Source organism: Gadus morhua, chromosome 14 (assembly GCF_902167405.1).
Source record: "Gadus morhua chromosome 14, gadMor3.0, whole genome shotgun sequence".
NCBI classification, from domain to species: Eukaryota; Metazoa; Chordata; class Actinopteri; order Gadiformes; family Gadidae; genus Gadus; species Gadus morhua.
Window position 1 is genome coordinate 19,995,898 of NC_044061.1, and position 22,652 is coordinate 20,018,549.

The 22,652-nt window shown below is 41.5% G+C and overlaps 2 protein-coding genes and 1 long non-coding RNA gene across 4 annotated transcripts; 2 read left to right on the forward strand and 1 right to left on the reverse strand.

The window, feature by feature from the left end:
• The first annotated feature begins 280 nt into the window (after window positions 1-280).
• Window positions 281-866, forward strand: LOC115558181 (uncharacterized). Its single transcript, XR_003979300.1, has 2 exons — window positions 281-503; window positions 642-866. It is a non-coding gene; the product is annotated as an uncharacterized LOC115558181 (long non-coding RNA).
• Window positions 867-3,360: 2,494 nt separating this feature from the next.
• On the forward strand, window positions 3,361-19,533 carry zdhhc7 (zDHHC palmitoyltransferase 7). The gene is made up of 8 exons (XM_030377087.1): window positions 3,361-3,530; window positions 4,562-4,657; window positions 11,832-12,191; window positions 13,095-13,219; window positions 14,602-14,698; window positions 15,552-15,633; window positions 16,073-16,203; window positions 16,585-19,533. Exons 3-8 carry the CDS (start codon window positions 11,838-11,840, stop codon window positions 16,765-16,767), a joined length of 972 nt encoding a protein of 323 aa, XP_030232947.1. The 5' UTR covers window positions 3,361-3,530; window positions 4,562-4,657; window positions 11,832-11,837; the 3' UTR covers window positions 16,768-19,533.
• On the reverse strand, window positions 18,910-22,298 carry terb2 (telomere repeat binding bouquet formation protein 2). 2 transcript variants are annotated; one of them, XM_030377089.1, is made up of 7 exons: window positions 22,127-22,298; window positions 21,638-21,719; window positions 21,287-21,426; window positions 20,792-20,853; window positions 20,656-20,714; window positions 20,283-20,371; window positions 18,910-19,967 (listed from the first exon to the last, which is right to left on the reverse strand). In XM_030377089.1, the coding sequence occupies exons 1-7, from the start codon at window positions 22,188-22,190 to the stop codon at window positions 19,891-19,893; spliced, it is 573 nt and encodes a 190-aa protein (XP_030232949.1). In that variant the 5' UTR covers window positions 22,191-22,298; the 3' UTR covers window positions 18,910-19,890. The 2 variants fall into 2 exon arrangements, with proteins under 2 accessions (XP_030232949.1, XP_030232948.1); XM_030377088.1 differs by having other exon boundaries at window positions 21,638-21,743.
• Between the last annotated feature and the right edge of the window lie 354 nt (window positions 22,299-22,652).

The window sequence follows — 22,652 nt, forward strand, 5'->3', positions numbered from 1 at the left end:
GACAACTTGAATCAGATACATTTCACTCACTAGTAGCTGATAGCTATACCATATTAAAAAATCACTCAAATAATAGCTCTTCCAATTTACCTACAGCCCCTTTAATAGAATGAAATGTGTATCAGAGCTGCTCACTAAAGGCCTCACAGAAGCTATCTTGCTGCTTTGCGTGAATATAAAGCATTAACAGACAGTATTTTTGCATAACAGAGGGGGATTTTAAATTGATCTTTTCCATCTCCAAGATTCATAATGCTCATTAGGGGCTTGGAGAGAGTGAAAGAGAGACAGAGAGAGAGTGAGATAGAAATAGAAAGAGAGTGAGAGAGGAACAGAGACAGAGGGAGAGCTAGTGCAGACCGCCTGGTTAGAGGGTTAAGGCTGTAGCCTGTTTTACCCATGAGGCCTGAAAGGAGATATCACAAAATCCCCTCTAAAAGGCTTCTAGGCTGGATTTGCGGTGCTGAGAGAGTGTGTCAGGGGCGGAGATAAGCAGATGTGAGGTAAGAGTTCATTCTATTGCGACCACGCTCCAAAGTGTTATCATCTCTATCTATCTCTTCACCTATGAACAAAAAATAACCTTATTTTTTTTACCTGTTTTCTCTCATCCTTGACATTGTTTGCTTTGAGATGAACAGGCACCGTGGTGAGGAATCTTTCTGCTGTGAATGAAGTGAGTCACTGATAGACTCTTCACAAGATGTCAATACCAGAAGACACTAGAACACCCGACATCATGTGACTTTAGTATTTCCTGTTCCAGCCAACCCCCAGTTGGATACTTGAGTCTGAAGATGGAAACTATTGTGATGCAAAATAGATAATTAAGAATGGTGAGGAATAAAGCCCACATTTCAAGTAAATATTCCATTTCATGATTATTGGTTTTCATTTCAGTTTTATGATAAATCGAATGATTTAAAGATACCAATCTTTTTGAAAATATCCAACTGAAAGTTAGATATTTTAAAATTTAGATTATGTGTCAGCAACATTTCTTTCTGAAGCTATAACAGAATAAAGCTATAACACAATAAATATAAATGCATAAACGCTTGATATTATATTATCAATCCTAAACAATCACTTTTGCTATTATGGATTTGTGTTTTGTTTGTAGGATTTGATTTCTTCCAGAGTGTCTTTACTTTTTTGCAACTGTGTCTATCCAGTTCCAGAACAATTGTCTAGTAGATTTGCATTACATTCCAATAGCAGTTAATATTGTGTGAGACAGCACGCAACTTTCAAGTGTGATTCATCCAGACAGCAGATGTTCTCCCATGGAGATGTCTCCACAACGGAACGTATCTGACGCGCTGGCTGTCTGAGGTGTCGCGCAGAGATCGGCCGGAGAAGTGACGCTTCTGTGTACTGTCAGAGATGGTCGTTGCTCGTTGGTGACTGGTGGAGGGTTTTGGGGTGTTTTTGTTTTGGGGTGGGGGGTTGGCAGATATTAAATTAATAATAATAAATCTCTCATCTTTTCTTCCCTGCCTTTTATTTATCTATTTCCCCAAAGTTTCTCATTGATCACAGTTGTTGCTTCAGATGATTCATACATGTGTCGACTTTGAGAAGCTCTAACTCCCTTTGAATCAGGCCTAACTTAACAACACACACAGTCAAACAATGCCATGACATCCCTGCTAACCCAGTGTGCAGACGCAACAGTACGTTTATGTCTGTCTGTGCCCCACCCTTCCTCCACCCCTCCCTTCGGAACACCCAAATCTCATCTTGCATAACTTCAGAGTGCAACACATCAGACTGAGCTAATTGTTTTAAATCAGTGATGAGACCAATGGGAAATTAAATGGCAATGTTATATATGAAAAACAGCAATATGTCTGAGATTATCCATTTCTTCTGCCATAGCAACAGACTGCACAGCTGACAGACAGACAAGGGGGAAGAGAGGGAGAGAAAAAGAGCAAGTGTGAGAGAGAGCAAGCGAGATCGAGAGTGGTGGCACAGAGAGAGAGCGAGAGAGATAAAGAGAAAGTGAGAGAGCTTGCCATTCTGAAAACAGAAACGGCCTCCATCCCCTGATCCAGCCTTTAAGCTGCTTTAGAGGATTGCCCGGTACTACTGCACAACCCACCGACTACACCCAACCACCACCACCATGCTACCGCCTATCCAGACCCCCGCCACCTCCATCCCAGCCTCAACAGCTGATCTTTGCTCTGCAGAGGTGGTGCGAAGGTGAGTGTGTGTGGGGGGGGGGGGGGGGGTCTCCGGTGGTGGGCCCCTACTGCGCAGCTGTGGAGGGGCATTGCCAGGCCGAGCAGCTTTGTCCTGGGGTTATAATCTCCTCTGGGTGGGGGAGCAGCACGTGGCTCCAGCTAGCGCAGGAAGAACCTGCTGCTCTCTGCTGGGACACACAATGTTCAGACACAGCCCTAAGACAGCCAGTCTGCCTCCAGGCCAACATCAAGATGAAGGCGTGCCACACCATCACTGACAGGCCTGCAAGGGGGGCTGAATGCAGCACAATAGCCTGGACGTGGGTGTGGATGTTCTCTTTGCACTTGAATATCACAAATGAACATAAACAAATAAGTCAAATTAATGCTTTTGTTTTCCGCTTGTTTTGTTTTTCAAACTTATCTAATTTTGTTGGACTCTTTATACTTTGTTGTTGTTGTAGTTGTTCCCAAATCGGTTGTCTGTTTTGATTGCTACTCACCTGTTATTAAATGTGTGTAATAAACAGCATCAGCAGTATGTTGCTGAATGCTGGGAATAATTATAATATTGAAGCCCTGTCTGCTAATTTTTCTCTGATACAGACCTGAATACAAAGAAATGTGGAAGACTGGATCTGGATAGACAGCCGCGTTAGAATTTGGTCTTTAACTATATAGCGCCATGTAGTGGATGTTGGATGTCATTGCTTTTTAGTTTATTCTCCAAATGAACATTTTCTGAAATTGGATTTATGATTTTTGTGTGTGTGTGTGTGTGTGTGTGTGTGTGTGTGTGTGTGTGTGTGTGTGTGTGTGTGTGTGTGTGTGTGTGTGTGTGTGTGTGTACGTGCGTGCGTGCGTGCGTGCGCGCGTGCGTGCGTGCGTGTGTGTGTGTGTGTGTGTGTGTGTGTGTGTGTGTGTGTGCGTGCGTGCGTGTGGTGTGTGCGTGTGCGTGTGCTTGCGCGCGCGCGCGTGTGTGTGTGCAAAATAGGCCTAGTTATTCCAATTTGTGTTCTTAATTTGTATACGTTTCTTTCATGATTGGATTTGCAGTGGGACTGTCATTTTATCTTATCTTTTCTTATCGTAGCACCACCAGGTTATTATTTCCGCTTGCCTAATCACCGCTTTTCTGCGGTCGGGCGATCCCGGAATCGCACGGAGAAATCCGAAGGGAGTCCGGAAGCCGTGTCGCCGACTCGCCGTAGTGCTCGGGATGTGTTGTTGTAGACATGGTGGTGGTCGGAAACGTTGAAACTGGAATAAGCAGATATAAAACCAGAATATTTGCAGAGATATATGCTAACAGAAAACGCAACTAATTAAAATAATAAGGTAAGTGAGTGATAGTTTGGTAACATAGAGAGAATAGATAGAGAATAGAGGTTTGTCTCGCTAGCATACCCTGCTAAGGGTAGCGGGCTAGCTGTGGTGGCTAACCAGCCTGAAGACTAGCCTGGGTAATCCATAGTGTATGTATTCCTTCTGTGAGTCCTCATAACGATCTATTGGATTAATCTGTCAGGGCCCACGATGCCAGTCACACGGGTCCTCCGCTGAGAGAATAGACTGTGTCTGGGTTATGTATGTTGGGGTTTTATCTTGTGGATCCAGGCGTCAGCTTGGTTCTCTATGAGATTAGGGGAGGACAAGTGAATCAAAGTGTGTGAGATGTGTGTCTTGGTAAAGCAACACGCCTGGGAATTATTTTGTTTGTATCTCTCCATGTAAAACAGTTTAAATCGCTGTTTTACTTTCCTTTGGGTTGGACTCCTTAGACACGTCTAACTCAACTGCATGTATAGTGTCATTTATTTTAATGTCACTATACATGCAGTTGACTTACAATTACTGCTCCAATTTCGAAAATATAATATTTATCAATCCTGCATATTAATTTGACCGTTGTCTCTATATCTTAAATCTCTTAATTCTTTACTTACTGGGATATAATGTGAGTCATACTGTCATTGTCCATCTGTCATTAATAAAGTAGCCTACATCTTATCTTAAAGAAAGCTTGGACGAGTGCCTAGTGCGTCTCGGAAACAAGATCGGAAGGGGAATCGGATCGAAGCTGAAAAATAAACCAAAAGGGACATAATTTATGGCAGTCAGACCGTGAAAAGTCGTCGCTGGATTGCAATTATAAACGAAATTATATCGAGGCTTAATAACGCAGGTTTATACTTTAACTTAATTCACCTCTTTGTGTTATTTCCTTCTATCGGTTTTGCTGTCCAGACCCAATAGCAAAGGGGCTCTTCCATAGCAATACTAGATATACTCTTGGCGCGCATGGCTGTAGGGCAGCAAGTCAGCATGCCTGTATTCATTTTTTGTATTTGTTTGTTTTTGTTTCTCAGAGGGAGCAAGTCCACACACTCCACTTCACCACTACGTCTTGAATGCTGTACCAAGAACCACTCTGCAAGTCATGCCACTGTGATGAAACAATTTAGGTGAGTTGGGGTTCAACTAAGACGGAGGTATCCCTTAATGTTTGCATTAAAGCTGCTTTAGGTATGAAGTGTAACGGCACTGAAAGCAGATGAGGGTGGAAGAGAGAATATCTTCCAAAAAAGAACCTCCTGTTCTGCTCCTTCCCTTCCTGTCTACGTTCCTCCATTGATAAGTGATTGACTTCACAAACTGTGATTGACAGGCAAGATGGATTCCCTGATTGGTCAGAAATGTGCTGGTAGCCTTCTTAAATTGTACAGCGGAAGGCAGAGTTGCCTCATACAGCGGAAGGCAGAGAAAACTCGAAACGGATATTATAGCTGACGAATGGTTATGCCCTTTCTATCAAAATCCCCTAGAATAATACAGACTTTTTAACTGGAAATCAATTGGGCTAAAATAACTAATGTAGGCCAATAGGATATATGAGTCCCGGGTGTAAAATCTGTCATATGTTCTGCTTTTGTTGGTTAATCCTGATACTGAACATTGTGAGTACTTCCCCCCCCCCCCCCCCCCCCCCCATGTATAACATTAAACAGGCTCTGCCTGTTCAAAAGAGCGAGGCTATCTGAGTTATGGCAAACCTCTTTGTAACATTATCTCATTGGTCATGGGTAATTACTGTGTATGGAATCGGTGTCATTAGAACTATTATACCGCCGCTGTTCTTTATTTTAAAGTTTACATGTTTCCATTGGAAAAAGAAATCGGTTGAATTATCATTCTATTTTCTCAGTGTAGACAGATCTCTGAATACTGTTGTATAAATTAAGACTACTCCAATACCCTGAAATTTGTGCGCGTGCATGTGTGTGTAATAAGGGGTATTTATGACTGTATCGGGCCCCAGTATCTGCACTATGAGAGAAAAGTGTGCACAGTTGGCATGGATTCAATGGGCCTCAGATTCCCTTACCACAGAAAAATCAATAGGCCTCAAACGGGACATTAGAGCTGTTTTTAACCCCCCATTAAGAATGCAGGTGCGTTAGCATTTTTTAACAGTGCTAACAGTCATTATACTTAAAACCTATGATTTAAATCTAACACTTTTTTATTTAAGATAACCTGGTCCTATACATTGTAAATATTTTACTTGAGTTATCCATATGGTTCATTCTCATCTCTTATTCACAATTGACAATGAAGCCATTGTGTAGGGTCATGCTATTGACCCAGCTTCATCTGGGACAGTTCAGGCTTCTGGTTAATGTCCTTAAATAAAAACAGAATAATAAAATCTAATTTAGATTTTGTAAATCGGATGAAAGAGGAAAGAAAGGTCACTAGTCACAACCATCTGAAAATCAGATATGTTTACCAAATGTTGAGTCCTATATCCTAGACATACTTTGTACACTGCATGCATTGCAATGAATGCAGTGTGAACCTACATTCAAATCAGGGTTTCCTTCTTTCCCCAAGTCCAGTTTAAAATTCCTCCTCTGTCCCAAACTGTTCAACAACTGTTCTGAAAGCTTTTAGAGAAACTACGAATGGAGAGTGCTGTGTGTCTGGCAGCCTTATACTCTGCTTCTGCTAGTCTGGGCTTTTCAGAACCAAATCCCTGTTGGCATCTTCTCCTGGTTTCTTTCCAACAACCTCCTCTAACACCCCTATTGACATGCAGGCGCGGCCGGTTTGACCAGACAACAGTGAGGTATTTAGCAGCGGGGCTGGGTTAATTAGTTATGCCCAGTCTGGCTGTTAATGTGACCTTTTTCATTATAGCCTCCTAAAATTGTTTTGTACTTTTATCATTTTATGGCTAATTTCACCTCTGTTTTTATGTCTTTATTCAAAAGCACATACCAGATAAACAACACAACCACAAATTTGGGTTACTTTACATTAAAACGTACTTCTAAAATCAAATCACTTGGAGTGACGATATAGATATCGAAACTGCTGATCTACATTGAAAGTAAGCAGTACTCCCTTCATCTCAAATCAATATTTTACATTTGATAATCTCAATTTCCCTACAGTCTACATTTTCCCTACCCTAGTATCGTATTTTATTCATTTGCCCCTATCTTGGAGGCCCCAGAATCTCGATGTTATTCACATTGCCTTTAAAGGGCATTGATTCCCTCGTGCTTTGATCTCTCTAAATCTCCCCAAATCTCTCCAGCATGTATTCTGAAAGATATTACATAGCTCTGAATGAGTTCCCTGAACCAGCTTGGTTAATCCTTCGTTTCAGGGGTATATTCTGTCATAGGTGGCTGATGATCTGTCATCGACCTTCACTACCACACATTGCGATAACACAAATGCATATTTAATTGTTCAGCCGGAGGTGGCCCACATGTACACCAGAAGAAAAGGTTAGATTCCCCTGGTGTGATAAGATTTGGTTCTGTAACGTAACATGCACCTTTCGAAGTTCACGTCTTCACCTTTCTATGATATTGTAAAATCTTCGAAGAGTTAAAAAGGATCTGTATGACCTTGCTGGGGACATTTAGGAGAGTGTTTTACGCTCGGATACACGATATCAAGCAGCATGTAGGGCTAAGGCATTTTGCTCAAGGATTCCTACAGTACACTATCCTGCCTCACTCATAGTTAACAGCAGCACCTGTTTGAATATATGTATCCTCCTACTATGCTGTCCCCAAGGCAACCCATTGTTAACCACTGTTGGCACGCAACTTTTTTGCATGGCTTCGAGAAGGGTATTTCCATACCAAGATTCAGAGTGTTTTCAAGCTGGCTTAGCTATCAGAAAGTCCACAAAAAACACAAATTCACCGCATGTGAGCCCTTGAAGACAAGTAAGGTACAAAACAGCTTTTCCCAGAAACTGTGAATCCTAGAGGACAGTGCGATTGACAAGGCATAAGAGTTATCTTTAAATTCTTGTGTTGTGGTTGATCCTGCCCATAGGAGTTTATTGGAACAATGTTTATGAGAGGTTGTTCACCTTGTCCCCTGAGAAGGAAGCCATATCTTAACATTTATTCTGGTCACTGTTTGATTTCTTGATCATTTGGCATTGAATTATGCCAAATTAACTAGAAAAATCCACACAATCAAACAACAAACAATGTAATAATGACAGCAATTTCATAACAATTGCTTACAGTTTTTTACTTCAGCCATGTAGAATGAACATTTTCCAGAGACACTGTTGTCAAAGTTGGTAGATTGAGTGTTATAGCTTTAAAACATTTCCTAAAAGGACAAAAGACTGAAGTCAGAGTTATCCAGTGATTCCCAACTGAATCAGGCCACGCAGGCTAAATCTCTGCTAACACAGGGAATGACCTTGAATTATGGGAGAGGTATGTGTGTGTTAGGAGATTTATGTACCGCTCTCTCTGACCTATTTCTTTAGTGCTACCTCTCCTTTTTCTATTCTTTCCTCTCCTGTCCAATTCATTCAGTTCCTCACCTAAAAAAAAAATTCTTCACTCTGCTTGCCGGTAGGATTTGCCTCTTTTCTCTGCAACTTCCATTTTTTCTCCTCCTTCAAGCCACTTGTCTTGCATGCTTTTCATCTGTTCTGCCATCTGCCCAATGACCCAGCTTTTCTCTCCCCCTGTTATCCTCCACCCTGCCTGGTCCCTCTTCTCTGCCCTGACTGCTAAGCAGGTTGGATACTTGGTTGGACAACTGTGAAAAGGCTGTAGGATATTGTGCTTTAAGCCAGAGCCTGTATATTCACACAGCCAGGTTCAGGGGTTTAGCAATACCCTCCAAAATAGACGATCCTTAGCGATGACTTGGAAGGAATTGCAGAAATGATGTACAATCTTTTGTGAGAAAGAAAATATATTGGCACTTCAAAGATTCTTTATTCATTAACGGAATGACACACAACTTGATCTGCTTTGACCAAAAAATATCTCATATTTAAGCATTTTAAAAGTGCAAAAAAAGTTAACTGCGTATGAAGTAATGTTCCATGCTAGTCAATAATTGACTCGGCGCTCATTGATCCAACATTCCCAAAATATACCCCAACCGTCATTAACTTCAGAGCCTGGGCTTATTTATTATTACAATGTGTTTGAAGTACTTTCTTTCAGCAATTTAGGGGTCTAATTAACGACCCAACTGCTTGTTAAACAATGTAGTGTAGGGCAGTGGAGATAGAGGTACAATATGATACAAGTATGAGAAATGCCTCCTATACAGCCTGAAATACTGCTGGAAACTATTTTTGTTAAAAAGGTTGGACACTATTTTTCAGGTAAAACATTTGCGTACCATCAAAGAGGAAAATCTATGGAAAATGTCTTATTACCTGGCCTTCCCTTTTTCCACATGTTATCATTAACTAGTCGAGAAAAAAAATATTTTTGACAGAACAGGGTGAATAATCTTATCTCCCAAAACGTGAAAATGACGGGACAGAGTGGAATCATTTTATTTTTAATGGCAACGTCCCGGCTTCTGTTAGCTCGTTTTTGTATGTGAGTGATCAACACTCGCTTCCTCAACGAGGTTCACAGCTGGATTCGTATTCAACAATGTTGAGGTTTAACATGGAGCAAATCCTACTTCACACGATCCACCTGCAAACATCTTTAAACGACCATCGTCTGCTCTATATCTGTTGGCTACTATTTGCAGGCCAAAGACAACGACTAAGCAAACGCTTTTGAAACTTATGTTTGACAAAACAATTAGGTGGTTATGGGATTTCGACTCAATATAACTATAGTGTACAGTATACAGTATCCTACCAAGTTACGTTGCATGACATGCAACGTAAAAGAGTAGCTAAGTAGTGTTTCATTATTTTCCAATTGCTGTTTGGATGCATAAGATAAAATAACAATGTTAGCATTTGCATTGGCTAATTAGCTCAACAAAACTGATTACATTGAATTATTACCACCACATAAGCCGCCTCTTCTCATTCTGCATTGGACTCCGGCTCAAACATGTACAGTTTCACTGTTGGTTCTGGAGCAGCTATATTTACAGTAAACCGCTGCTTCAAGGTTGTTTGACCTCTGTTCTCCGCCAAACCTTGCAATGAGGCGGCCAATCAGAGCAGTGGTCATTAGCATAACGAATGAGCTTCGGAGAACTGCCTGTTTCTTTAGAATGTAGAAAATTTGATAATGAAACGCGCACTCGAAGCTGGATTTAGGATTGGTTTACATATACTTCACAAAGTTCTTGCATAGACCCTTTGGAACAGTTTTAATTAGACCAAAAACTGTATAATATGGGATGTTTCAAAATATATAATACATTAGAGTAAATACATTTGATTTGAAGTGTGGTAGAAAGGTATAACCCATTGATAAACTCTATAAACGACTATTAATGTCAAGCGTAGGTCATGTGCAATGCCTTGGGAGTTACGCTGAGCTAAAAAGTACCTCAGTGGTCCGTAATCTTTGTTAGGCCAGGCCATCTTTTGGTGACTATTGTGTTGCTGTGAAACGTCAAAACAGAAAAAACAACTCAGTGCTTCTGCTCTCTACCTTTCACCCAAAAGGTCGGACTATTTAATTTTTTATGCATAAATATAGGTTCTGGGTGCACATTTTTTAAATGATTTTACATTAACCAAGTTTCTGCACAATAATAATGTTGTATTAAGGAAAATGGATTTGTATTGCTCACAGTACACATAAATCGTCTTTATTTGTATAAATCTTCTGTCTGTTTACTCATGTGTGGAAGGCCGAACAATCAATGTCCACAGTTTCAATCTAGTGTATCGTTCATGAGTGCGCTGGGCAAATACAAACGCGAGGAAAATGCCTGCACTGTAGAGCCCTGATAAAGACGGTAGGCATTTCTTGTAGATTAGTTAACACAAATGAAAACCAGTTGAAACAAGAAAGTTCAAGCATGACGTGCCTTTTTGGTTTAGTGTTTAAGTGTTATTTCAATTATTCCGCGTTCACATTTGTGCATCAATTCAAATTCAAGCTTCAAAGTTTAATTGGTCACATGTTTGCAAAAATAACGTTTTACATACAGTGAAAGGGGTCACCACTCTTTCATCCATTGTGCGAATTAAGGGAACCTGAATAAGTAATAGATAATAGTAATTTGAAAACAGCCATCCCTTAATGAGGTGATGCTATAAAAACAGTCATTAAAAAATAAAAATATAAAAATATAAAAAAATGGTATATAAAATAAAAGTGCATAGAAAGTGGTGCAGATAGTGCAAGAGTGCCAAGTATAGTCCACCGGAGTTAAGCAGTCTAACTGCCTGCAGAAAGAAGTATTTGGTTGTTGCTTCCTTTTTGTCTGATGGTCTAGCAAAGAAACCGCACATATAAATGTATTATGGCAAGTAAGAAAAGTGCTAGTATTTGACATATATTTGAAATGTTATATTATATAATAAATTTCACACAATTCAGTCATGTTTTATTTATTTACTGTACTCATATTTAACAAAGGAAATGGGCCGGCCTAAAAAGAAAACAGAATTGGTCTGCGTGTTGGCTTGTATCAGCCTATAAGCATGTTCAGGTATCGGAATCGGTATCAGGAAGGAATTAATCATATCGGAACATCCCTATTCAACAGGAGAGTAAAGTGGATTTTAAATAATTTGTGGTTCTGAAGTAAACCTGAATAATATTTAAATAACAAAGTTTTGGTAAGTTATTCAAAATAAGTTTATATTTAAATACGTGATGCAAAGCAAGGCTCCAATCAAAGACATAGCAATCAATTTACATCTCAACAGCATGCACTACAATAAAATAAATAAAAAATAACCCTTTTTTTCTGATTTCCATAGCTCCTTTAACTTTTTTACTAGTTTGTGCAACATTAAAAACCCTTGCAGCTTTGCTCCTATTCTGATTGTATTATTTGATTACTCTGTCTTAATTATTCATCACTTTGTATAAAAGCGTAGGATAACCCATAACTGGGTTGCAGCAGAGGACGAAGTGGGTGGTTTTCTAAACATTTTAGAAAACAATATGCGTGCCTTTGCCTTGTCTTTTTTCATTCAATCATCAATTGTTGAAGAGTGAAAAGGCGAGGTTGTGCTGGGTCATAAACAAAGATAAATGATAAAAGGCTCACATTTTTGACATTGCAATAACATGGTATAACTCTTTGGTGGCCAGGCCAAAAGTACCTCCACAAGGGCGTGGAAGAGTTTGTGGAGCCCTGTGCCAACAGGCTGAAAGTCAAAGTAAACGGTGTCCTTCTTGCTGTGTGTTCCAGGGCAGGATGCAGTCCTCAGGCCACCGACTGCGCGACATTGAGCAGCACCACCCACTGCTGTCTGCCGGCGGGGACGTGGAGGCGGGGACCCTGGACGCCGGTGTGATGGTCGGGGGCCCCCACCACAACAACCACGCGGGCCCCAACCCTCACCACACGTTATGGTTCATCCAGGACGGCTGTGGCATGGTGTGCGCGGGCATCACCTGGTTCCTGGTGTTGTACGCCGCCTTCGTGGTCAACTTTGTCATGCTGCTGCCCGCCAAGAACTCCTGGTACCCACTGCTCAACGGGGCCGTTTTCAACACACTGGCCGTGCTGGCGCTCGCCTCGCACATGCGCACCATGCTCACCGACCCGGTAAGGAGGAGGAGGAGTGGTGGGAAGGAAGGGAACCTGGTGGGGGAAGGTTGGATGAGGTACAGGGGATGAGGATGGAAGAAGGAGGCGGAAGAAGACGGCAGAGGGATTGGGCATAAGGAGGAGAAGGAGCTTGCGGGAGTAGAAGGGGGGGGCAGGAGAAGGAGGGTAAGCTGAAAGTAGAACAGAAGCAGAAGGGAAGGGAGAACAGAGGAACGGGGTGGAGCGAGGAGGAGCAGAGGTGTAGGGGCGTGGTGCTCTGAGGACTAGGGTGTGTGTCCAGTCAAACGGCTCATTAACCATGATGTGCGTGCGTGCTTCGGAGAGATCCTGTTCCTTGACTCTGCTTTACGTTTGGTAAACAAACATCAACTACCTCCGCAAGCACCTTCTCTGATCAAAGCCGATGTTTCCACTGCTGAATCGCTATGAGGTTGACCCCTGCGGCTGAAAGCCATTAAATGACTCAAATCGAGACCTTGGATTTTCTGCAAGACATGCAAAAAACAGTATTGTACCCAGGATGGGCTTTAAATAAACCAACTCCTTGTTTTTTGCTTGAGTCAATGTGATGTGTGTGAGTCCCCCAATCCATGCACATGCTTGTTCTCCAAGATTCGGTAATTAGAGGTGTTATTCACACTTATTTACACTTAAACTTATTCGATCACAGAACCTACTATTTTTTTTTACTTGACCACACCGCAACAGCTTTTTACCGTTTAAATGTTGAAAGCCTGCCCACTTGCATTTGCAATCCCAGGAAACCTCATTAGAGGAATAAAATGATTGGACTTGAATGTTAAACAAGCATTACCGTTACATCAAATCAATGTTTTTAAGAAAAAGAGAAAAGAGAGGCAAATACTTCGACCGCATTGTATTGATTTGTGTGTTCTACAGGGTGCGGTCCCCAAGGGAAATGCCACTAAGGAGTACATGGACAGTCTGCAGCTGAAGCCAGGCGAGGTCATCTATAAATGCCCCAAGTGCTGCAGCATCAAGCCTGAGAGGGCACACCACTGCAGGTAGGAACCCGCCCAAAAATGGTCATTGTTTCCAGTTTTGTTGTTCTCTTTTGGGCCATAATTCATAGCAGGTCATGTCCTTCCTTTTGATTAGTATTTATTTTTTTGGGATTTAAACGTTGAATGCATTGTGTTGCATAAAACATGAGGGTCACTTTGAGATTTGCTTTCCTGTTTCTTGGCAAACAAAAGCTTTATCGACAGAGTGTAAACGTGGAGATATGGTGTCCTGTGATAGGGTATTCATGCAGTTAAATTCTAGCTAGTTGGAAAAAATGTGGAAGAGGGAGGAATTAATCATTAATGCCGAACATATGTCTTCCTTGTTTTAATGGGAGCATTTAAGTAGTCAACACACACACTACTTAACCTTTTAGTGTTTGACACATTTACTGGCAAAATGTATCTAATGGTGAGAGAGAGAGAGAGAGAGAGAGAGAGAGAGAGAGAGAGAGAGAGAGAGAGAGAGAGAGAGAGAGAGAGAGAGAGAGAGAGAGAGAGAGAGAGAGAGAGAGAGAGAGAGAGAGAGAGAGAGAGAGAGAGAGAGAGAGAGAGAGAGAGAGAGAGAGAGAGAGAGAGAGAGAGAGAGAGAGAGAGAGAGAGAGAGAGAGAAGGATTTCGGTGTGGACACCAGTGGCTTTCAGATCCACTCACCGGTCTGAGCCCGAACTGGTAGCATCAGAGTTTCAGCGCAGCCAAAAGGTTTCAGAAAACACACAGCTGCATAGTTTTGAGTGTAGGCATACTTCAAATCATTAAAAAGCGAATGGATGGTTTGAACTTTGGGCAAAGTTTGGGTGAAATTGCATGGCAAGACTAGCGCTGTTCACCCAATGACAAATCACACAGCCGCTTTTGTCGTTAGTACCAGTAGGTAGAGAATTTGTGTCTTTTGGCCTTGTTTAATCATTGATATCGCGGCTCAATACGCTAATTTATTAAAATTAAAACCCTTCATTAACCATTAACCTCCCCTGCTTTCCATAACCTTGTATGTCTATGGCTGCAACTGACAAGTGGGAGTGCTACCATGGAAACCAAAATCCCTGTGAGAACCCTAGGAATAAATCTCAACTGAAGCGTTGACACAAAGCATTCTCGGACCGAGGGATTGTGATCCCTCCGAGCTGTGACTGGAGTCCTTGTGTCAGTTATTCAGTGCTCACTCCTTTCTTCCTCCTCCTCTCCCTGATCGTCTCCTCCCACTTCTCTCTTCACTACGGTCTCTCCTCTGCCCTTTCTGCTCCCCCTTCATCCATTCTCCTTCCTCTCTTCCACTTCCTATCTACACCCCTCCTCTCTCCTGTTATTCTCCCTCTGTACTTTCCACCTCCTCTCTCCTCTCTCCCCTCCACCTTCCCTCTTCCACCTCTCCTCTCCAGTATTTGTAAAAGATGTATCCGGAAGATGGACCACCACTGTCCATGGGTCAATAACTGTGTGGGAGAGAAGAATCAGAGATTCTTTGTGCTTTTCACGGTGAGTACACACACTATTGCTGCCTGGTGGTGTGGAGCGCTTTGATTGGAACTATTTCCTGTGCATTGTCTCATAAAATGTATGGGATGTTTTAAAGAACTTGGTGAACTTTAACCTTTACATTTTCCCCTGCCCTAATTTTTTTCTTTAAATTAATTAATGTTTATTGGTATTTGAGAATAGACTTGTAGAGTTGATTGTACAGTATCTAACAGACATGTGTAGTGGATCATAGCAGTATATGCTAACCCTAACTTTATAAACCTAAAATATGGTTGACAGACACTATCAGAAATATATGTGTGTATATATTTTATTTTTTATTATTATTTAACATATATTGTATGTATACTTTCCCCGTGCTCAATAGCACTACTTAGGTACTCCAATCTTTGAAATGTATACATCTCTCTGTATCCGGACATAACTCAGTCACATGGTTTTCATCCAGTACTAGAATCGGGTCAGTCTATCAAATGATAAGGAGCAGAGTGAAGTAGAACTACATATGAGCTCTGCTAGGATGGTGGCTACTTGCAGCTAGAGGAAATGTCATCACTGTTTCACTACCTGTCACAGATGCAAGTACACAATTGTTTACAAGTTTACAACTCTTGTTTTACAAATGCAATAAAACAAGACCATAGTAATACCCTCTCTGGACCACTGTGGGGTGTGGTTGTTCTGTCTATTCCCTTATACATTTTTTTGTGGTTACTTGTTATTTGTTTCACCAAGTCAGTATCTTTTGAGTTAAAACAACTCCTACTGCTAGTAAAAATTAATTTCACTCTTGAAATAAATCTTACCATTGTATCCTATTGTTAATGTGTGACTGTGGGTCCCTCAACAGATGTACATAGCCTTGATATCCGCCCATGCCCTTGGCCTCAGTGGCATGCACTTCTTCACCTGCGTTAAAGTCCAGTGGAACGGTAAGCCTTCGTGACCCTACGGTTTCCATGGTGACGGTTATTGGCTGGTGTAGGTTTGCTATCAAAATGAGGAACCTACCATCTCCTTTTGTTTACACTGTATGATGTTTCACATCCAGCAACGGCCTCTGGCTGCTTTGCGTCCTGGGGAGGAGAAAAATAAATGATAATAAGTTAAGAATGATTTAGTTCAGTTTGATTAACAGAAATTGTCAAATGGAAGGAAATTAGTTTTGGAGATTAGTTTGGTAAAGACATTGATGTTTTTAACCTCATTAGTGATCATTTTTCAAGCATATCTTCTCATCGGAATACATTTAAACTATAAAGCTTGCTATCGTAATAAGTCATTTCATGACCATACCACACCATTCATAAATGATAGTATTACCATTTTGCCCTGCCCAAATGTCACCAATTCCCTGCTTATGTCCCTCAGAGTGCAGTGACTTCTCCCCGGGCGTGTCGGTGCTGCTGCTCATCTTCCTCTGTCTGGAAGCTGTCCTCTTCCTCACCTTCACCGCCGTCATGTTCGGCACCCAGCTCCACTCCATCTGCAACGACGAGACGGTGCGTGACCTCCTCCCTCACTCTACATGGGCCGGGGTTCAGGGGGCACTTTTCACTTGGTCTTTGTCATTGGCAGACAGTGTTATCCATACAAACATGGATATACATATAGATATAGATGGGTTGATAGATAGATTGGTGTGGGATGGGGAGTTTGACTCTCGAAAGGTTCTTGGTTCAAACCCCAATGTCTGCCAGATACCTAACCCCTGCTCCTCGTGCATCTCAAAAATGTACCATATGTCGCTTTGGATAAAAGCATCTGATAAAACGATGAACGCGCTAATAAAATAACATAGAAAGACGTATGTTTCATCGATTACAAAACATCAGAACATTAAACCACAGAAGACTCACCGGTAAATGTCCCCCCCCCGGCAGGAAATCGAGCGCCTTAAGAACGAGAAGCCGACGTGGGAGCGGCGCGTGCGCTGGGACGGGATGCGCTCGGTGTTCGGCGGCCCGCCCTCCCTGCTGTGGTGCAACCCCTTCAACGGCCTGCGCTTCCACCGCCTGCTGCTGCTCAGCCGGGGCCGCCGCAGCGGGGCCGAGTTCGCCGTCTGAGACCCCAAGAGGGGCCCCGGGTCACGCCCCGCCCCCGACTGTGTGTCGGGGGGGGTTGGTCTGAGCGCCTGGGTCTGTGTGTGAGGGCGTGTTGATTGTGGTTGGGAGTCTGGCGGATGCGGAGGTGGTTCTTCCTGGGGGGGGGGGGCGGTCTTCCGTGCTGGGAGGGCTGATGACGGGGCCCCTGGGTCTTGAGGCCCCTACCACTGGTAGTGTGGCGTGTTTGTCATGTACACGGTTGTATGTGTAGGAGAGGCAGAAGGAGAGTACAACTTCTTTTTTTTTTAAGCGGCAACGAGCGGTTCGCTTGCTACGCTTCAGTGTCATCGGTAGAAAGTGGACTCAGCCCTCACCCTGCGTAATACTTTGACTCTTTTTGTCGGCTACAGCGACGTGGCTCCGGACGACCGTTCAACTGCCTCTGTTCTCTTTTAGAGGGACGTGTATGTCTTGTGGGAAGCTAGTTGCCAGGAAACCAAGGACGGAAGAAAGACCTAACCGAAGACTCAAAGATGACATACCTCGCAAAGTCTTTGTCCTTACACACCAACCGTAGCCACACCACCTCAAACGCAGCCCGTCATGATGGTGAACGCTGGATCTGCATGTGAACATCTCAGTGCTCCCTAATGTGTCAGTTGAATGAAATAATAAAAAAAAAGACTGTGAATGCAATCCTCATTCTCATGTTAAGAGGACTGAGCAATCTCCCTTTTGACGTTGCTGTTCATCCTCTTCTGTTTTAAGCCCCCTTCGCAGTGACCTATCGCCTGTTTGACATCAAGCCATTATCGCCCACTGCTGGATCATCATTTTTGGCTGTCGGTGGTTGCTTGTCATCTCTCATCACGAGGACATGGTCAAGAAATCACCACGTGAATCGCTGGATATTACGACTTTGAAACTCTGTAGATCAGCTGACCCTCTCCCTGGATTTCATTGGTCCACAATATCTGTTTGTTTTAGTTTTTTTTAATGGTCTTCTCACTAAATCAGTCGCCACTTCGAATGAGTGACAATTCGAATGAACACAAATCTGTTGTCTCTGTCCCAACAGTTTACATTCAGACAAACTAACAAGCTGGAAGGTAAATTGGTTTCTTTAGAGGAGTTGTGTTGTGAAAGTGAGTGTATTCCAGTGGCTTTTAGGCCTCCATATGTCAACAGATCAGCTGTGGTAGAATGACTAATTCTAACAATTTGGTGAAACCTGAACTCTGTGGATCATATGAAGAGATATACATAGCCTTTTAATATATACAAAATATTTAAATAATTATTTCACACTGTTTGAATTTGCAGCGATTAAGAGCTGCTAAATTTGCCACATAGGAAGATTTGCTAGTCAGATCTCTCAGATGATGGTGCCCTGACCCTTCAGTACCCTGTGACCTGACCTGATGGATATGCCACTAGGCTTTAGTATTGATTAGATATCGGCATTTATGCAAATGCTTGTCTCCCTCCCTACTTCCCCGTCTTAAAATGGATCCGGGTTCTCTTATCGACTGTATTATTATTAGAATCTGATGTTCCCTTTTAATTATTTTGCTGAAGCCCAATCTACATTCAGCATGGATACCATTGTACATAGTTGGTGCATACAGTGTTGTGTTCTGACTCAAAATAATAGACCCTCACCACTCTACAGGACATAGCAGATCCCTGTCCGATGCACCACGCCACAGGTAAAACGTACGTTCAACAGTGACATTTACTCTCAGAGTTGTATATTGCGGTCTGTTTATCATTGTAGGTTTTTTTAAGAACAGGTAGGATCTCAACTTCACTGTTTACACTCAATGATGTATGGGATCCGACCAGATCCTCTGACGTCAAAGTGTCACAGAGAGAGAACGTAGTTTATAACAAATGTATTTTTGTTTGTGGAAGAAGGGAAACGGGGGGGAGCACCACTGGGATGTCCTGCAGACGGGGCCTCTGTTCCTCGCTGGCCACCCCTATACATGCAGTACAAAGGGATTTGATGTCTAACTGACACTCTTCAGATGAGATTAAGATTAAAATCAGATTACAATCGCTCCTTTAAAGAGAATGACCATATACTCTACTACACTGTGCTCAGCAGGTTGTTCTCAGCAGTAATGTCTTATATTCTACTTGAAATCACTCTTTAAAGAAAAAGACATTAACAAATTATTAAGAATTTGAAAGCATATCGTTCATGAAACTGGAACGATTGATAAGCAAGGTCAATAGCTAAAGTCTGCAAGGAGACTTTCCGCAGTCCAGTGTTGCCTCTGAAAGGCGAATAACTGAAAGGTATTTACAATCGCACAACAGTAATGAAATGAGAGGCCATTTTGAGAACAGCCACAGCCAATCATGGGCTTTTTATTAAAGTAATTAAACGTGAGATGTCAAAACTAAAGACCTATTGGTTAGCCAAGTGAAAGCATACAATGCAGAATATATTGACTAGATTCAAATAATTTATAGACTATCTTTTTGGTTGACGGTTATAATTTGGGCAGCTTGAATAACTTATAAAAATATAACTCTATAGCTATGTATGTGTTTCATATCCAGAAGTGGATCAAAACTGAAGGATTCAAATTAAATGAACGCTTAAGGAATTCAAATTGTTTTATTAGAATCACAAATTATTTAAGAGAATGATGAAAATTTCGCTTTATATAATATTCAGATTACCCAACGATATACATATGGAATGTGTAATTGGTGTTTTTTTTATAAATGATCTTTATTGTCTTGTTTTTCAATAAACGTGTTTCCTTTAAGGTATGAAACATCTGTTTTTATTTTTTTAATCCTCTTTTTGTTCTTTAATATCCAACTGTATGAACTTATGCAGTTTGAAAAATACAAATGGTAAAGAAACCCAACAGCCCTGTTAATTCAGTAATACAGTCTCATACAGAACCTCTTCAAATCAATAGTTCTAAATGGTTGACTATGGAATTATCCAGCTAGCTTCCATCTTCGTTCTATATGCACTCGCTGCCGGGGGTGCTGAATGAAGAATTGTGTATTCAGTTCCCCCACCCAACTAGTGCTTAAAAACAAGATGGCTGCTAGGTGAATAAGGACAATGCAATACATAAATAGACACTAGTGTGGCAGTTGGATTTACTGATGCACTTAACAGCCACAGTGGTCCGGTGTGATTTCACACAGGTCCCCAGAGTATTTCGCCAGCTTGTTTATACTGATGTAACCTAGAGAGGAGAGACACTTTATGATTAAAAAGTAAGTATGTTTTAAATAAGAACGTGTGTAATTCGTTCAAGGTCCTGTGTAGCTAAGCTCAACTAAAGCCTAGCATGAAATGTACTGTATGGTAGGATGCTTTGTGTGAAAGTGTCCACCAAACGGCAGATGTACTATTATTTATGAGATCAAAATTAAGATGGCAGCCCGCCACCTTACTGTATTTGGTGTGGTATAGTTTAAATTTGACTTGTGAGTTTCTCAATAATTAAGGTTCTCAATTTTTACTGAAATGAAATCAACATACTGAATGAATGCTTTACCTGTTGCTGGTTTATTAAAGGAGAGCTCCTGTACTTCACAGCACACTTTGACTACAGTCGGGGGCGTCTCTGAGTCCAAATGTTCACAGCTATTAAAAAACACAACATAATGTAATGTCAGCTACGATAAAACACTTGCATAAATAAAAGTACCATCATAATTATATACCAAATTCTGCCCTTAAATCACATGGGGGGCAGGACACAAATGCCAGCTTCAAGGTCAATTTTTTTTTTTCCATCATCCTTCTTTTGAGTGAGAAATGTGCAAAATAAAAATCCAATAGTGCAGAGGCTTTCAAGACTTTCAGATGATACTGTCAAGCATCATGTGGCGTGGTACAGGGATATAGCACTAAACAAAAACTGTGACCTGCTGTTCAAGTCTGTGGTCGTCCAGGAGTCCTCCTCCACCTGTTTCGCTGATGAACCCTGCAAATACAGATTTAAGAAATATGTAGGAGTAGACTATACTAAAGGAAGGTTTTCGTTGGCTTTATGTTTCATACCTGGGGTTCAAACTGATCATCTTCCCTTTCCCAAATCAGTCTGCCAACCACATTCCGGACTTCTGCAAATAAAAAGTTTAATGGACTACAATTACATTCAGCACCAGCAGGCACCTTTATCCAAAGCTAGACTTACAAATGAGACCGAAAATAATCAAAGCTCTCCATCCAAATTGGAACCACCACAAAAAAAAAGAAAGATGGAGTTACTTTAATGTCTTTTTGGTACACTTTTCTATCCACTGTGCTCACTGCGTGCTCGCATGGATTCATGGCCACACAGACCGCAACCCATCTCGTTGGTAATAAATGTAAGGGAACTCGCTTGAAACCACAACACCAAGCCAGTATAGTAGCAAGCAATCGAAGAAGCAAACCTTAAGTATCGAGCCTCGAACCCATTGGGCTTATTTAAAACCAAACGCAAAATGCCCACCCGCAGCCAAAAGAAAAATTCAAAGAGTGAAAATAAATGAAGAACTAATTGCTCCTCACCGTCCTGGACACAGACGGGGGGCAGTACATAGTGTCCGATACACACAGAGCCAGCGCTGTCACGCTTCTCACACGCACAGAGGAACAGGCTGTGGAACACCGTCACCTTCTTCTGCTGGTAGTCCTTACTCTCAAAGATCCTAAGATCAGAGGAGAACGACTTGTATAATTGGAAGAAAATATTACTAATTGGGAGATTCATCAACAATGAAGCGATAATAACTTGCATTTAAATGATTTAGGCCTCTTGGCGTGAGGAGGAGCGGAGGAATTGCGCAAGCAACCCTCTTGTTCCCATTGACCTGCTTACCTTTAGGCAGGTCAATGGGAACAATGAATGCTGTTTCTTACCGCTGGGTGTCAGGGTTTGAGGCATCTTCACTGAAGAGGTATTCTGCTTTCCTCCAGCTCGCAATGCGCCCACCTTCAGATACTGTGTAGATACACACATCAGATACTGTGTAGATACACACATCAGATACTGTGTAGAGATACACACATCTGATACTGCTGAAATACACATGAACTAGAACATCTGATGTTCACATCTCAAAATCCTACATGGTATTCTCTATATTTGACTTAAATAGCCGGGTTTATATTCTATGTCAGCTAAAATATCTTTTTCGCAATAATCTGCCTCATTGTCATCTCTTGAGTAACGTTAGATTGTCTATTGAGTGCATTTATCCAATGTACAGTCAGATGATGGGTTATTTACACATTACGGATACATAATATATCTTAACAAAATTATTTTAATGATTGAAATTGAAATCAGTTACAGGTGCGCCAAAACAAATAGCATGTAAAACAGCTAGTAAAATTGTAAAAACGTACCCCAGTATTTCTGACACCTTCGTTCGACACTGTTTGAAAACCAAGCCGTTCTCTTGCGAAACATGATCTAAAAAACGTGTTTCTAAAGTGTTAATTAGTTTAAAACAAGTTCCCTTAGTTTTAATAATGCTTAACCCAGGATGTGTTTGTTCAGTTTCCCGCCTCGGACTTGTAAATATATTAACTTGTATTGACAATTATACATTTATTGGCCACAAGATGGCAGTATGTTATCGTAAACCGTCGTTTGTAAGCAGTGTTTATGGGTCATAAAACATTAAATAGCATATTATTTAGTAATTCTGGAGTCACTTTTATCCAAAGCTATTCACAGTGAATATATTTGAGATTTATGCAATTAATGAGCTGGAAGAGGCTGGCCTTCGAGCTCCAGGATGCCTGCAGATAGGTCAGATGTAAGGGATTGAACCCACCGTTTCAGTTGAAGGCGAAATCCTTCAAACACAACCCCCTATAGCGCCACTGTAAACAGATCAATTTATTGCAATACTTACAACGAAATCAT

Bases quoted from the DNA above. Each gene is read 5' to 3' on its own strand.
- zdhhc7 (XM_030377087.1), top strand. From the start codon at position 11,838: ATGCAGTCCTCAGGCCACCGACTGCGCGACATTGAGCAGCACCACCCA. The intron at 13,220-14,601 runs GTAGGAACCCGC...TCTCCTCTCCAG, and splicing joins GAGAGGGCACACCACTGCAG to TATTTGTAAAAGATGTATCC. The intron at 16,204-16,584 runs GTGCGTGACCTC...CCCCCCCGGCAG, and splicing joins CCATCTGCAACGACGAGACG to GAAATCGAGCGCCTTAAGAA.
- terb2 (XM_030377088.1), bottom strand. From the start codon at position 22,190: ATGTTTCGCAAGAGAACGGCTTGGTTTTCAAACAGTGTCGAACGAAGG. The intron at 21,744-22,126 runs GTACGTTTTTAC...GTATCTACACAG, and splicing joins AAGGTGTCAGAAATACTGGG to TATCTGATGTGTGTATCTAC. The intron at 20,854-21,286 runs GTGAGGAGCAAT...TTTTATTTGCAG, and splicing joins CCCCGTCTGTGTCCAGGACG to AAGTCCGGAATGTGGTTGGC.